At 45.8% G+C, this 14,273-nt stretch overlaps 1 protein-coding gene across 1 annotated transcript; it reads right to left on the reverse strand.

Annotated features, from left to right (window-relative positions):
• Window positions 1-1,850: 1,850 nt before the first annotated feature.
• Window positions 1,851-9,384, reverse strand: LOC101557519 (glutathione S-transferase theta-1-like). The gene is made up of 5 exons (XM_012932477.2): window positions 9,213-9,384; window positions 7,495-7,582; window positions 5,386-5,536; window positions 2,476-2,652; window positions 1,851-2,307 (listed from the first exon to the last, which is right to left on the reverse strand). Exons 1-5 carry the CDS (start codon window positions 9,322-9,324, stop codon window positions 2,113-2,115), a joined length of 723 nt encoding a protein of 240 aa, XP_012787931.2. The 5' UTR covers window positions 9,325-9,384; the 3' UTR covers window positions 1,851-2,112.
• Between the last annotated feature and the right edge of the window lie 4,889 nt (window positions 9,385-14,273).

Raw genomic sequence — 14,273 nt, forward strand, 5'->3', positions numbered from 1 at the left:
TTCAGATTTTTCCTTCCTGACCAGTTCCTTGGGACGGACAGAGGTAGTACTCATGATGTTGAGTGCTTGGTGCCAAAAGACCATATCCAGTGAGGCTGGCCCCACTCACTGAATGGACACTAAGCCTATAGCCAGCACAGGATGCCTGAGAACCCCTGTGCTCTCTAATCTGGTTCTTATTAATCTGACAATCTATAGGCAACTAAAAGATGAAATATATTTAAGGTCAAGGAATTTTTATTAGGAGATCATGGATTCTGGGAGAAACTCAGCATCCCAAGAAGGAATAGAAAGTAGGTTTTCTTTGTTTGGTTGGTTTTTATTTTTCTGGAAATAAAAGAGAAAGATGTGGGAAATAGTTTTGGGTGCTGGGATGAAGAGAAACACAGTGGGTAGTGCACTTGCTTTGTATGTGACTGACCTGGGTTCAATACCACAAACTCCACAAGGTCCACTGAACCCAGCCAGGAGTGATCACTGAATGCTACTGGGTGATACTCCAAAACAAACAAAAAGTGTTTTGGTGCTAACACACTTAAGTTACTCTTATTTTATTTTATTTTTTTAATTTTTGCTTTTGGGTCACACCTGGTGATGCTCAGGGGTTACTCCTGGCTCTGTATTCAGGAATTACTCCTGGCAGTGCTTGGGGGACCATATGGGATGCTGAGAATCAAACTCGGGTCAGCTGCGTGCAAGGCAAATGCTCTACCTGCTGTGCTATCACTCCAGCCTTTAAGCTACTCTTAACCATAGGTGATTTGTTACTCATTCTATCCTCACACAAAATATCCCAAACCAGGCATCCTTATTATGAGGATAACCTCTGGAACAATTGTTAGCTTGAAGATTTCTCAAAACAATTGCAGTTTGACCCACTCCAAAGTCTGGTCCTGTTCAAAGATTCAAGACAGCGTGGCAATTCCTCTAGAATGGCTGCTCCAATTCCATTTAAAAATGACTGGCTGGACTTCGATTTCCATTTCCTTTGTGATAAGTGATGATTTAGTGTGCCTATTGACCATTAATATGACTTTATTTGGTGTAATGTCTATTTGGATCTCTGCCTGTTTTTTAATTTGATTGGTTTTTATATATTTTATACATTATACTCTTGCTATCTATTTGATTAAAAGTTATTTTTTTCTATTAAAAAAATTCTTAGCTGGAGCTGGAGAGATAGTACAGTATGGAGGGCATTTGCCTTGCATGAGGCCAACCTGGGTTTGATCCCTGGCATCCCATATTCCCAGTTCCCACTCGGCAATGCCAAGGACTGAACCTGGGGCACAATTCCTGAGTTGGTAACCCCTAAGCATCACCAAGTGTGGCCCAAAAATCAAAAAATAAATAAAAACAAAAATGACTAGCATTGGGACAAAGGGTGTGGATCAGAGGTAAAGCACACATTTAGAATACATAGGCAGTAGTTCAAAGTCTCCACTTATATCAGCTCTTATAAACTAGCAGACATTTTTATTTTACTTTTCTTTTGTGTTTTTCTTTTCTTTTTTTAGTGAATCAAGATAGTTCTTATTGAATGAAACAGGTGTGAGAGGAAAGAAAGAGAGGACACAGGTTCAAGAGAAAACATGGACTTCTCCAGAGTTGAAAAAGCAAGCAAAGAGGCATAGAGAAACAAACAAGATACCAGATACATGTTCAAGGAAAAACAGACTTGAATTGAAGAGTAAGCCTGTTTATTTCACTCTTGGCAACCAGCAGGGGGAAGCTGACCCACAGAGAACCTAGTGAAGGGCGTTGTCTTTTGAATAGAGACCAAAACCCAGGTCAGGAGAACTGGAAACTCAAATAAATCACATGCCAGAGTTGGGAGCAGAGGCTTGAGCTGAGACCAACCAGTTTTATTGTTTAAACTGAAAAGGGGTGTGGGGTGGGAAACAATCAAAAATAAATGCAGTGATTGAAGGAGACAAGTTCAAGCGCTGTTTACACTGTGTCTTAGGCAGCTGTGAAAGATACACTGGGGTAAAGCCCTGGGCTGGACAGTAGAGGTGCAGTAAGACTAGGACAAGCCACTCCTTACTCGGGGCCGACCTCCTGTGAGATAAGGCACTTCTCCAACTGCGAAGGGCAGTGAGCTTTCCTGGCTCACCCGATCAGGGCTTGCACCCTAGACAGTAACTGCTGCTTCAAGGAAGGGTCTACAGGTGGACAGTCCTTGGCTTTCAGGATGACTTCATGGGCTTCCAAGAAGAGGGCCTTCCCCACTGCTTCCTCCACACGCTGGTACCATGCAGCCAACCTGGGTCTCCCTTCAAAGACCTGGCAGCCAGCACCCACAGCCTAGGGAGAAAAGGGACAGGAGAGGCATGGAGACACAATGGCGGCCCTTGGTTTGGGGTGACAGATTCCAAAAACAGGTTTTCCATGCATATGGAGAGATAAGAGAGACGTGAGGAGGATTTCAGCACCACTACCACCCCATGGACCCAACCCGTCCACAGCACTCACGTGCATTAGCTCTGTGATGGCCATCAGGTCAGCCAAGGAGATGTGCGGCCCTGTAAGGAAGGCCTGGTCCTTCAGGAAACTGTCCTCAAGAAGCTGCAGGGATACGTCCAACTCTGCAAGGGTGGCTGTCAGAGTCTCGGGAGATACCAACTCACCCAGGAAACCCGGAAGCATCACCTGGTGGGAGGCAGACAAAGCTGGGGTTGGGGGTAGTTGAGGGCAACACACCCCCAGGGCAGGAGCTGCTTCCTGGGTTCTATAAACTGGACCTGCAAAAAATTCCCGAAGGATTCCTTTACCAGAAAGAGCACGAATCCCAAAACAACAATCAGCTTAATAAATTCTTAGACTAAGGACTTACCAACCCTGCAACCAGATATAACAGTTTTCACGTAAGTGAACTTTCTCTACCTTTTTATTTTAATTTTGCAGCTTGATTTCAATATTAGTGCTAAATTAAATATTAATTTAATTTACTATTAATCATATTAATATTAAGATCTAACCAATATTAATTCTAGATATGTGCCAATATGTGCTGCTTTTTTCTACATTAAAATAAAAGCAAATAAAATAAATTAAAATAATTAAAATTAGTTGAATTAGGAATTAGTTGCTCACATTGAAATTGAGACATTTCATAAACAAGTTGAGATTTCTAATTTCTTTTTGGATTTTGTTGTTGTTGCTGTTGTTGTGTTTTTTTTTTTTTTTTTTTTTGCTTTTTGGGTCACACCCAGCGATGCTCAGGGGTTACTCCTGGCTCTGCACTCAGGAATTACTCCTGGCGGTGCTTGGGGGACCATATGGGATGCCGGGGATCGAACCCGGGTCGGCCGCGTGCAAGGCAAACGCCCTACCCGCTGTGCTATCGCTCCGGCCCCTGTTGTTGTTGTTTTTACCACACCAATAGTTACTGTGGGTCACTCCTGGCAGTGCTTGGCACCCTGCAATGCTCAGGACTGAACCTGGGACACGAAACATGTATTCCAGTGCTTTAACTCATTGTTCCAGCCCAATTTCTAACTTCTTTTAAACTTAAAGTGTGTTGATAAGGGCTGGAGTGATAGCACAGCGGGTAGGGTGTTTGCCTTGCATGCGGCCGACCCGGGTTCGATTCCCAGCATCCCATATGGTCCCCTGAGCACCACCAGGAGTAATTCCTGAGTGCATAAGCCAGGAGTAACCCCTGTGCATCACCAGGTGTGACACAAAAAGAAAAAAAAAAGGGTATTGATGATACAGTGCCAGGGTTCCTACCCAGTCTTTGCTTGGCATCTTAAGCTAATGATGGGGAGAAATTGCTTCCTCAGGGGTGTGACCCAAAAATCAATTTGAAAATAAAGAAAAGGCAGAGTACTTTTATAGTCATGGTCATAGTTGGCATTTAGATTCAAAATTCCTGCAAGATTAAGAAAAGAACATGACCCCCACCCTCAAAAGATATAGGAAACCGGGATAAACTGAAACAATTTGAAGCTTCAACCCAATCCTGCTCTTGATTAGCTGAAGAACTGCCTGACAGAAGAAAGTTCTTCAACTTCTACTATTTCTTTTTTTTTTGCTTTTTGGGTCACACCCGGCGATGCACAGGGGTTACTTCTAGCTTTGCACTCAGGAATTACCCCTGGCAGTGCTCAGGGGACCATATGGGATGCTGGGAATCGAACCCAGGTCGGCTGCGTACAAGGCAAATGCCCTACCTGCTGTGCTATCACTCCAGCCCCTCTTAAGCATAATATCTGGCTCAGAAAAATGAAGTGGAATCTATGCAAAGAAAGAAGAAAATGAAAAAGAAAAAATAGAAAGAGGAAAATGTTGGCCCATGATCCAGGGAGTAAAAAACAACCAAATGAAAAGCAAGAAATAAAATGCAAAAGAAAAAAATGAAAGAGAAAAATGTTGATTCATGATCAAGAGAGTGAAAAATAACTAATAGAAACAGATCCACAGAGGACCCAAGTGTTGAAATATGCTAACAATATGAAATATGTTTTGGGGGTCACACCCAGCAATGCTCATGGCTTATGCCTGGCTGTGCAAAGGAATCATTTCTGGCAGGCTTGGGAGACCATATGGGGTACCAGGGATCAAACTTGATTTGGCAGCATGCAAGGCAAACACCCTATCTACTGACCTATCGCGCCAGCCTGTTAACAAAAACTTTTAAGTAGAACCAGCAAGGAAGCTCAGGGGTGAAGCTCAGGCCTCACATGAGGCCCTGGTATCACATACACACAATCTTTGAAGTAACTATTATATATGTATTAAAGAGTTTAAAAGAGAAGGTGACTCAAATTGGTGAACAGAGTGAATTAAAACTCTGGGAGGGGGGGACGGGAATGAAATTCTAGAACTGAAGAAATAATCACCTCAAATAAAGAATATCTTTGATAGTGAGCTTGAGAGATAATACGGCACTTAAGGCACTTGCCTTGTACATATACGGTTTGAACCCAGGTTCAAGCCCCAGCATCCCACATGGTGCCCTGAGCAATGCCAGAAATGATCCTTGAGGGGCTGTAGTGATAGTACATGGGTAGGACATTTGCTTCGCATGCAGATGACCCGGGTTTGATCTCCTGCATCCCATATGGTCCCCAAGCAACACCAGTAGTAATTCCTGAGTGTAGAGCCAGGAGTAATCCCTGAGCATTGTCGGGTGTGACTGCTCCCTGCCCTCCAAAAGATGAAATGATCCTTGAGCACAAAGCCAGGATTAACCTCTGAGCATCACCAGGTGTGATTCAAAACCTAAATCATCAAACTGGACACAAAAGAGAACCAAAGTCAGGTCAAAGTGAGAAGTCAAACTCAGGTCTACGGAAACCATCTGTATGGAGAAGGGGGAAAGTGGTGGGATGGCCCCTTTGGGATGATAACCTCACTAAGCTCCCATTGGAGCCTCACCTTATGCCACAGGGCCCGGAGGCAGCTTCTTCGTAGGTTCATGTGCTGCCATGCCAGGTACTCATCCACTCGTGCTCGAGCCTGCAGGTCCTGGGGGTACCAGTGGTCAGGGACCTTATACTTGCGGGTCAGGTAGAGCAGGATGGCCACACTGCAGAGGAGGGGAGGATGTGATGGAGGGCACGAGGGCACTGTGCTCAGAGCTCCAAATAGTCCCTTCTTTACTCTCCCTCATTTGGTGCCAAGGTATCTAGCTGCCTTATTCACCATACAAGGAAGTCAGGCTTACTAAGAGAGGGCCAGAGCCACAATACAGCACATAGGGCACTTGATTTGCCCGCATCCCCCCCCCCCCCAGGCTCAATGTCCAGCATCCCATCCGGTTTCCTAACTCCACCAGGAGTGATCCTTGATCACAGAGCCAGGAATAAGCCCTGAGAACTCTGGCTGTGGCCCAAAAACAAAGTGAAGTGACTTTCCCTGGGAGAAATGGGCTTGCATGGTAAAATGGCAAATCTTTCTGAGACTAATCCCCCAAGCTCATCCTATAATCAGGCAAGATCCCATAGCAGATTGTTCTGCCAAAAGTGTCAGGGCAGTTTCTGGCCAGAGAAAGTTTTCTAGAAGAGATAGCACCAAAGCTGAACCTTCTAGAAATTGAGCTGTTTTCGGTCCACATCCATATTCTCTAGATTCAAAGCAGCCTCAGGTACCAGCTTTCTCAAAAAGTCTTTCCTGACATCACTTTTTTTTTCTCTAAAGCAGCCTGAGGAAGACAATGACGTGCAGTAGGATAATAGCATAGCAAAACAGACAAGACCAATTACCTTTTATTTCTGCCCAGAGTTACAAAAGCTACCACAGTATTGGGGCAGGCATGATCTGGAAGGCTCAGAGGATGTATAAACTTGGGGCCATAAAACTTTCAGAAACCTAGAATAGCTCCAGGTCTGGGCACCCCAACAAAAAAGGCAGAAAAACTTCCACTGGTCCATGCTCCCTATTCTACATCCTGTGTCCGCCCTGTCACAAACACCCACTTGCCATGCGTGCACTCTTGGCTCCTTTTGCTCCCAGCTGATTATTCAAGTCACTTAGTGAAAGTAGGAGCATGTTGTCCCTGGCAGCTCTTCATGAGTGCTGAACCCTGGGTGTCACATGATTGAGGGTCACTGGGGGAGACCAGAAGGAAGCTACTGACACAAAAGTTAGAGGAATTCACTGGGGTGGGTCCATCCGGGAGAGTCCAGAGATAAGTTCGGAAGCAATAGGCTCTCTGTGAGATGGGAGGAATGGACATGAGGGACAAAAGAGGATAAAACTGGAGAAGGTCCGGCCTTTCCTAGAGAGCTTTCCACACCATGGGACCTGCTACACACCCATGGTTCTGGTGGCCTCCCATGGGAGAGGTCCATCCAGGGAAGCCGACGCTCAGAGTAGAGCCACTGGGTAGCCCAGACACCCCAGGGTCATCTCAACACAAGTTTGGCCAAAGGGCTGCCATTATAGGGGGAGAGGGGAGTTGCTGTACCCTACCCTGCCCTGCACCCCTCCACCAGAGTACTCACATCAACAGCCACAATTGGAAATGAAGTAAAAGAGCTGCTTGCTTTGCCCACCTTGCCTGTCGGCTGGGACAGTGGACTGCACTTGGGCCCTGAGTCTGGGATGCAGGGCAAAAGGCCTTTCCTTTACCTTGGAGGATTTCAGCTTCTTGTCTACAAAACTATGGGGTACCAGGACATGGTTGACTGGTGGAATACTTGCCTTACATTCATAAAATCTGGGTTAGATTCCCAGCATCTCAAAAAAAAAAAAAAAAACACAAGAAACAGGAAGCCAGAGAGATAGTACAGTGAGTAAGGTCTTGCTCTGCAAACTGACAGGTTCCAATTCAATCCATGGTATAGCATAGGGTTCTTTCAGTATCACCAGAAGTTACCGCTGAGCACAGAGTCAAGAGTAAGCCCTGGACACAGTTGGGTGTGGGCCCAAACCCCTTCTCTAAAAAAATCAAAGGGTCGGGACAAGGTTAGGACAAGCCCTACCAAGGGTCAGATAAGAACAAGGCTCTTGTGAGGCCTGGCAGCAAGCCCAGGGCTCCCTTACCTCTCAGACAAGGTGAAGTCCCCATCTTTCAGGGCAGGCACCTTCTTCAGGGAGTTCACCTGGACAAAGGCATCGCTGAAGTGCTCGCCTGCAGAAGGTCCATCATGGTGGGTTGTGGAGGGAAACGTGCCCCCTATGCCCTCTCCCTACCTGGCCCGGACTCCAATCCGGCCCCTGGCTCTTCTGCACAGCAAAAGCTAGCAGGAACAGTGAGAAGAGAGAGAGCTGCTCTGCCAGCCGGTGCAAACTAAAACCTGGTGTGTCTGGCCAGTCCTTGTAAGCATCCTTATCTGGGCTTCCATGCCCCCACTTCTGCCATCCCTAGTATCATGGGTTCACATTTGGGGTACACCCCACTGCAAAGGCAGAGTGGCTGGTCAGCAAAGCAGAGCTATGACTTCTCAGAGTGCCCTTTCCTGCAGGCTTGAAGGTCGAGATGCCGAACAAGGCAGCTCTTGCCTTGCAACCAACTTCTATTGGCCCTAGTTCACCTGGGGCCCCTTGGCACTGGGGAGGGGGGCCCTCCTTTTTGGCTCTCCTGGAGCTTGAACTGCCGACCTACTTTTGTCTATACACACCATCCTTCTTTGCTAGAGCTTGTGGGAGTAATTTTTGCTCCCACAGAAGCAGCCAGAGAAAAGCTTCTGCAGGGCACTTAAATCTCATCACTGCCCAACTCAGAGCTTACCCTGCCCCTCCGTTACCCCAGATCAGGAGGAAGTTCCGAATCACACATAGCTGCCTTCACCATCTAGCTTCAGTCAACTCCCTGCCTCCAACATGTTCTCTCCCTTCAGACTTTTCCTGAACTAGAGAGATACCCTTGGCTACTCCCCTGATCAGACACGCCTCCCCACCCCCCCCCCACCCTCCTGCTTACCAGCTGGCCTGGCACATCCCTGCCTCAAGGTCTGCAGAGGCAAACCCTGGGCAGGGCAGTGGAGGGGGCCTGGGGTCAGAGATTGACCGCTGCAAAGACACCAAGGCGACAGGGAAGGGGACAGCGAGGGAGATTAGCCCAGTTGTCTACCTGGGCTTTGCTTTCCCTTGACCCATGCAAACTATGTTCTGGGGCCCCAGAAACAAACAATCCAGGCCAGGACGCATTCCGGCATCCCTCTCCTGCTTCAAAGATATGGAAGAGAGACAGAAGCAAAGAACAGAAGGGAACAGAGAGGGAAGAGCCTGAGGAGGACCCCAGTGCTCACCGGGGTGTGCACGGAGTAGGGCTGTAAGTGCTGGGCAGTGTCGGGTGTCTGGGTATGTCAGGCTGTCAGGGATTACAAAGGGAGGAGGAAGGAGGCTGTTCCCACAATCTCCTCCCTTACCCTTCTCCTCCCGGCAACTTTTCCCCTGTTCCTACATCTGGTGCACCCTTGCCCCTTCACCAGCTCACTATTTTTTTCAGGTTAGCGCCCCTCCTTTTTGGCTTCAGTGGAGAGTGTGTGTGTCACAGTGTGGGGGGGTGGGGGAGGGAGGGTGTGAGTGTGGCGGGTGTTGTGTGTGTGTGTGTGTGTGTGTGTGTGTGTGTGGTTTTGTTTATTGCAGAGCTGGGGGAGGGCATGAGAGCGGGATTCCTTGCATCTCCGATTACCTAGTGGTTCAGCTAGCGAGGAGGCGGCGCCAAAAGAGATTCCCTACACTGTCCCGTCTTAGTCACCTACACTGTCCCGTCTTTCAGTTACTTATTCTCTGTTCCCCCAAGCCTCCCGTCCCACCTTTGAGCAGGTCCACGGTGCGCATCTCGAAGGGGATGCCGTTCTTCTTGGCGAAGATATAGACGGCGCGGCAGGGCTGGGACAGCAGGTCCAGGTAGAGCTCCAGACCCATGGCGGGGCGATGCGGACGGGAACTGCAGAAAACAGTAACACTCGGTGCCGGGCTGTGGGAACACACACACACGCACACACACACACACATATATATATACACACACACACACACACACACACACACACACACACACACAAACACACACCCATCGCGACTTCCCATTGGGCAGCCCAGGCAGCTCCAGCCAATCAGTGGCGAGGTCCTGGGTGTGTCTAGGGAGACCAGGGGGGCCACCAGTCCTCCTCTTGTGACTGATTTTTCACTTTGCCGGATTTCTTCAAGTCAGGAATGAATTGATAAATATCTGGATACACAATATTTATCACATATGAAATAGAATAGTATTTACTCTGAGAAAGAAACACTGCCATTTGAAACAGATGGATGAGCAGTGAGGGCATTATACTAGACGAAATAGGTCAGGCATAGACAAGTAATGTATAATGTAATTCATTCGTGAAATCTAATAAAATGAAACTTGTGAAAACAGAAAGCAGAATGGTTGTTACTAGGAGCTGGGGAATTGGACAATTGGGGAAGTATTTAATTAAGTTCTGCATGGCTTAATGCCCAAAAGTAGAGAGAGTATGGGAGAAATTGCCTGCCATAGAGGGAGGGGGGCTGAGGGGGGGCGGATACTGGGGACATTGGTGTTGGAAAATGTACATTGGTAGAGGAATGGGTGTTAGATCATTGTATGACTGAAACAATCATGAAAGCTTTGTAACCGTATCTCACAGTGATTAAAAAAAAAGTTCTGGGGCTGGAGCAATAGTACAGCGGGTAAGGCATTTGCCTTGCACGCGGTCGACTCGAGTTCGATTCCCAGCATCCCATATGGTCCCCTGAGCACCGCCAGGGGTGATTCCTGAGTGCAGAGCCAGGAGTAACCCCTGTGCATCGCCGGGTGTAATCCAAAGAGCAAAACAAAACAAAACAAAAAAGTTCTGCATGGCTAATACACAGTAGAGTGGTTCTAGCCAGTGATTCTGTACTATAAACTTTAAACTGGCTTAGAAACTAGATCTTAATTGCTCTCACCACACAAACAAAAGAAGGCTAATTATGTGGTGTGATGAACTTGTTAGCTGAAGTTATGGTGGTAATCATTCTGTAATACACATACGAATAAACCAACACTTTTCAAAAATTAAATCACCGTGAGAAGCATAGTCACAAAGTTGTTCATAATTGGGTTTTAGTATACAATGCTCTAAAACCCATCCCTTCACCAGTGTATATATTCTACCACCAATGTTCCCAGTTACCTTTCCTCCACCCCCCCACCCCTAACTGCCTCTATAGCAAGCACTTTTCTTCTTTCTTGTTCTGTCTCTCTCTCTCTCTCTCTCTCTCTCTCTCTCTCTCTCTCTCTCTCTCTCTCTCTCTCTCTCTTCCTTTTAGGCATTATGGCTTGTAATGTGGGTACTGGAGGTTTTTCATGTATATCTCCTTACCTATTTTCAGCACTCAATTCTTGTCCAGAGTGATCATTTCCAACTATCATTATCATATAAACCAATACTTTGGACACCGTCAGTTTGTACAGTGTTATATGTTATATGTCAATTATCTTTCAATTAGAAAAAATAATAAAAATGTTGTGGAGAGTTTGTAGCCCTGGATATAACTCAACAGATGATATAGATGGGATCATTGTCCTTGCATAAATAAAGCCCTGGGTTTAATTCCTGGTACCACATGAACCCCAGCACTATCCCACATAGCCCTGGTGGCCTCTGAAAACCACCAAATATGGCCCTAATGTCCCCCACACTGTGGAGCCCAAGAAATACTGCATTGCTAGTCAAGCATTAAACCACCAGGTCTACACATCCTGGCCCAGTAACACCAAGAGTGAACCCTGGGACACCCTGAACACTACTAGGAGACCCCTCATATCCACTGCCTAAAATTAATTTTGCCCATATCCCAGGATTGATTCTTTTATTAGGGCCTGACTCACATAACCTAACTTACAAGAGACTGATGTATCTATTAATCTTATAGGAAGGAAAAAACAAAGGTCATTAAGATAGAATGCTCTTAACAATTGCTCAGAAAGTACTCTAAAAAACAAGTCTGGTGGGGGCAGAATGAGAGCAAAGGGAGCCAGAAAACCTGCAAAGTACCTTCCCCTTTAAAGTCTGAACCACCAAGAAGACCTTCTGCATCAGCTATCTATGGCTCACAGTTAATTATCACAAAGATATTGCTTCAGACAGCACATATGTAGGATCGCACACTTTCTGTGGGCCAGGAGTCTGTGCACAGCCTAGTCAGTACTCAGCAAGGCTGCAATACCTGAGGTTTCTAGGGTTATGTTTTCCCCCCCAACCCCAACACACACACATACACTTTATTTAGACCCCATGGTTCACAAAATTGTTCATGATGATTTGTTACAGACATTCAATATTCCATTATCAATGCCACCACTACTGTCACCTTTCTTCCACTATTGTCTCCATTCCCAACTACCTCTCAAGCCTGCCCTAGTAAAAGGACCATAATCATTTCTTTTATATTGCTTGTTACCAGTAAATGCTCACAAAATAATCAAAAAATACTTTCTTAGAAGAAAATTAGTGAAAATTGTTGTATCTAATCATGGGGACATATGTCCTCATCTGAGTGAGGGATTACTAAGATGTCACAAATTAAGCCTTCTGTGTTAATGTTTTTGTTAATTGAGATTTGTTGGCTTCCACATTACATCCCATTCAATCTGTTGTGCTACTACTGGGAAGTCAGTGTTGTAAAGTTGTCAGTGTTGGAAATTTTGGCATTCATGGCCACACATCCCAGAAAATGCAGAATTTTTAACTGGGCAGTCCAGCTGGCATTAAACATTTTTACTGAACTGTGTCTGAGAAATTTCTGTGGCTAGTTGATCTCTTTCAAGATTTAGTTATCAGTCTCTGGAAAGAGGCTGGTAAATGAGATTGTATGGCAACAGAGGTGGTTTGTGGGCGTTGTTGCTGGGGCTTTCAAAAGTATAGAGAGGCAGGGGAAGGTAGCCTGTCCCAACTCTGAGAAGGCCTGAAGTTTTCAACCACAGGGACTTGAGTTTTTTCAGCAGGTATAGTTCTCCATGAGTCCTTAAATGATAGAGTCCAGCCAGAGCTATGTTTTTTTTTTTTTTTGCTTTTTGGGTCACACCCAGCGATGCTCAGGGATTACTCCTGGCTTTGCACTCAGGAATTGCTCCTGGCAGTGCTTGGGGGACCATATGGGATGCCGGGGATCGAACCCGGGTTGGCCGCGTGCAAGGCAAACGCCCTACCCGCTGTGCTATCGCTCCGGCCCCCCAGAGCTATGTTTTAATCTGAGGCTCAGTGGGTAAGGATTCACTTCCAAGCTCACTCAGGTGGCTGACTCGGGATTTATTTCCTCTGGATGGAGTACTGGCTCCTTGCTGAGTGCAGTCAGAGTCGCTCTTAGCATCTTACCATAGGGGCCTCCTAATATGTCTGTTTACTTACTGCCTCAAAGACAACAATAGTCTCTCTAGCCTATCCTCTTGCAGGAAATCTTACATAACAGAACATAATCCCACAAGTGACATTTCATCACCTACTTAGAATTGCTTCTACTCGCTATGTTTGAGGAGAGACTATACAAAGATGTGAATACTAAGAAAGATAAATCCCTGGGGTCAGTTTACAGTCTGTCCACCACCCCTATCAAGGGCAGGAGGCCTTCACTGGCCAGCAATGTGCTTAGAAAAGACCCCATCTCTGGTTTTTGCTTTGTTGTTGTCTTCTTAAAATTCTTCATAATTGTTTTATCAAGGGATTCCTCATGTTCTCTGAAGAGAGTCCTGTAAAGGAGTCCAGAGAGTGGTGACAGATCACCAAAAGCTGCTGTCTGGTCTCTCTCCTAGGGCCGGTCATTCTCTTGTGGCATCTTACATCCTTCATGTTCATTTATGGTTTGGGGGCAATACCCCATAGTGCTCAGGGGCTATTCCTGGCTCTCTGCTTAGGGGTCACTCTTGGCAGTGCTGAGGAATCATACGTAATGGTTAAGTGGGGTCAGCCAAACACAGAGCAAGCACCTTAATCCTTGCACTATCTCTCCAGCTCAACTGCTTTTGTTGAAAAGTTTGTTTGCAGCTTAGAGTTTAGCATTGTTATTGCTGCATCTCATAAGTTTTTTTTTTAACATGTTGTGTGTTTTTGATCCAGATAGACAGTGAAGTGGGTGTTTGCCTCGAATGCAGCTGACCTGGGTTCCATCCCTGGCATCCCAGATAGTCTCCCAGGCACCATCAGGAGCAATCCCTGAGTGCAAAGCTAAGAGTAACTCCTCAGCCCCAAACCAACACACAAACACATACACACAAATATTTCATGCTTTCCTTTGCATTTATTTGTGGTATGTTCTAGTGTTCCTTGTGATTTCTTCTTTGGCCCATTGGTTGTCTAGATGTATATTGTTTTAAGGGTCCAGGGACATAGCTCAGCAATAGATCACCTGCCTTGTGTGAGGCCCTAGGTTCAATTCCCAGCACCACCACCAGAAAATGTTTAGATTAGTTTTCAAAATATTTTAAATTAAATATTAAATAACAGAAATTAATAAAATTTCCTGTTATTGCTCTTTTGCTTTTTGGGTCACATGTGGCAGTGCTCAGAAGTTGCTCTGGCTCCATGTTTGGGGTGTCCTGATAGGGCTCAGGGGACCATGCAATGCCAGGGATCAAATCCAGGCCTTCCACATGCAAAACATCTCTTCAGCCCTTTATCTCTCTTTTCTTTTTTTAAAAAATTCATCCTGTTGTATTTGGAAGGAAATTGTATAATTTCAATTTTTTAAATGTATGAGGATTTATTTTATTAACTTGGAGAATATTTCATGTGCACTTGAGAAAAATGTGTATTTTACTACTGTTGGGTGCAGTATTCCATAGACATCTGGTCAGCCCCTTGGCTTTTTATTCC

The sequence above is a fragment of the Sorex araneus genome, chromosome 11, assembly GCF_027595985.1.
Source record: "Sorex araneus isolate mSorAra2 chromosome 11, mSorAra2.pri, whole genome shotgun sequence".
Taxonomy (NCBI): domain Eukaryota; kingdom Metazoa; phylum Chordata; class Mammalia; order Eulipotyphla; family Soricidae; genus Sorex; species Sorex araneus.

What these genes read in the sequence shown, in the direction of transcription:
- LOC101557519 (XM_012932477.2), bottom strand. Translation starts at nt 9,324, where the DNA reads ATGGGTCTGGAGCTCTACCTGGACCTGCTGTCCCAGCCCTGCCGCGCC. An exon ending in TCCGGGCCCTGTGGCATAAG is followed by an intron (nt 2,653 to 5,385) that starts GTGAGGCTCCAA and finishes GCCTCCCACCAG; the next exon opens with GTGATGCTTCCGGGTTTCCT. An exon ending in CCATCACAGAGCTAATGCAC is followed by an intron (nt 2,308 to 2,475) that starts GTGAGTGCTGTG and finishes TTTTCTCCCTAG; the next exon opens with GCTGTGGGTGCTGGCTGCCA.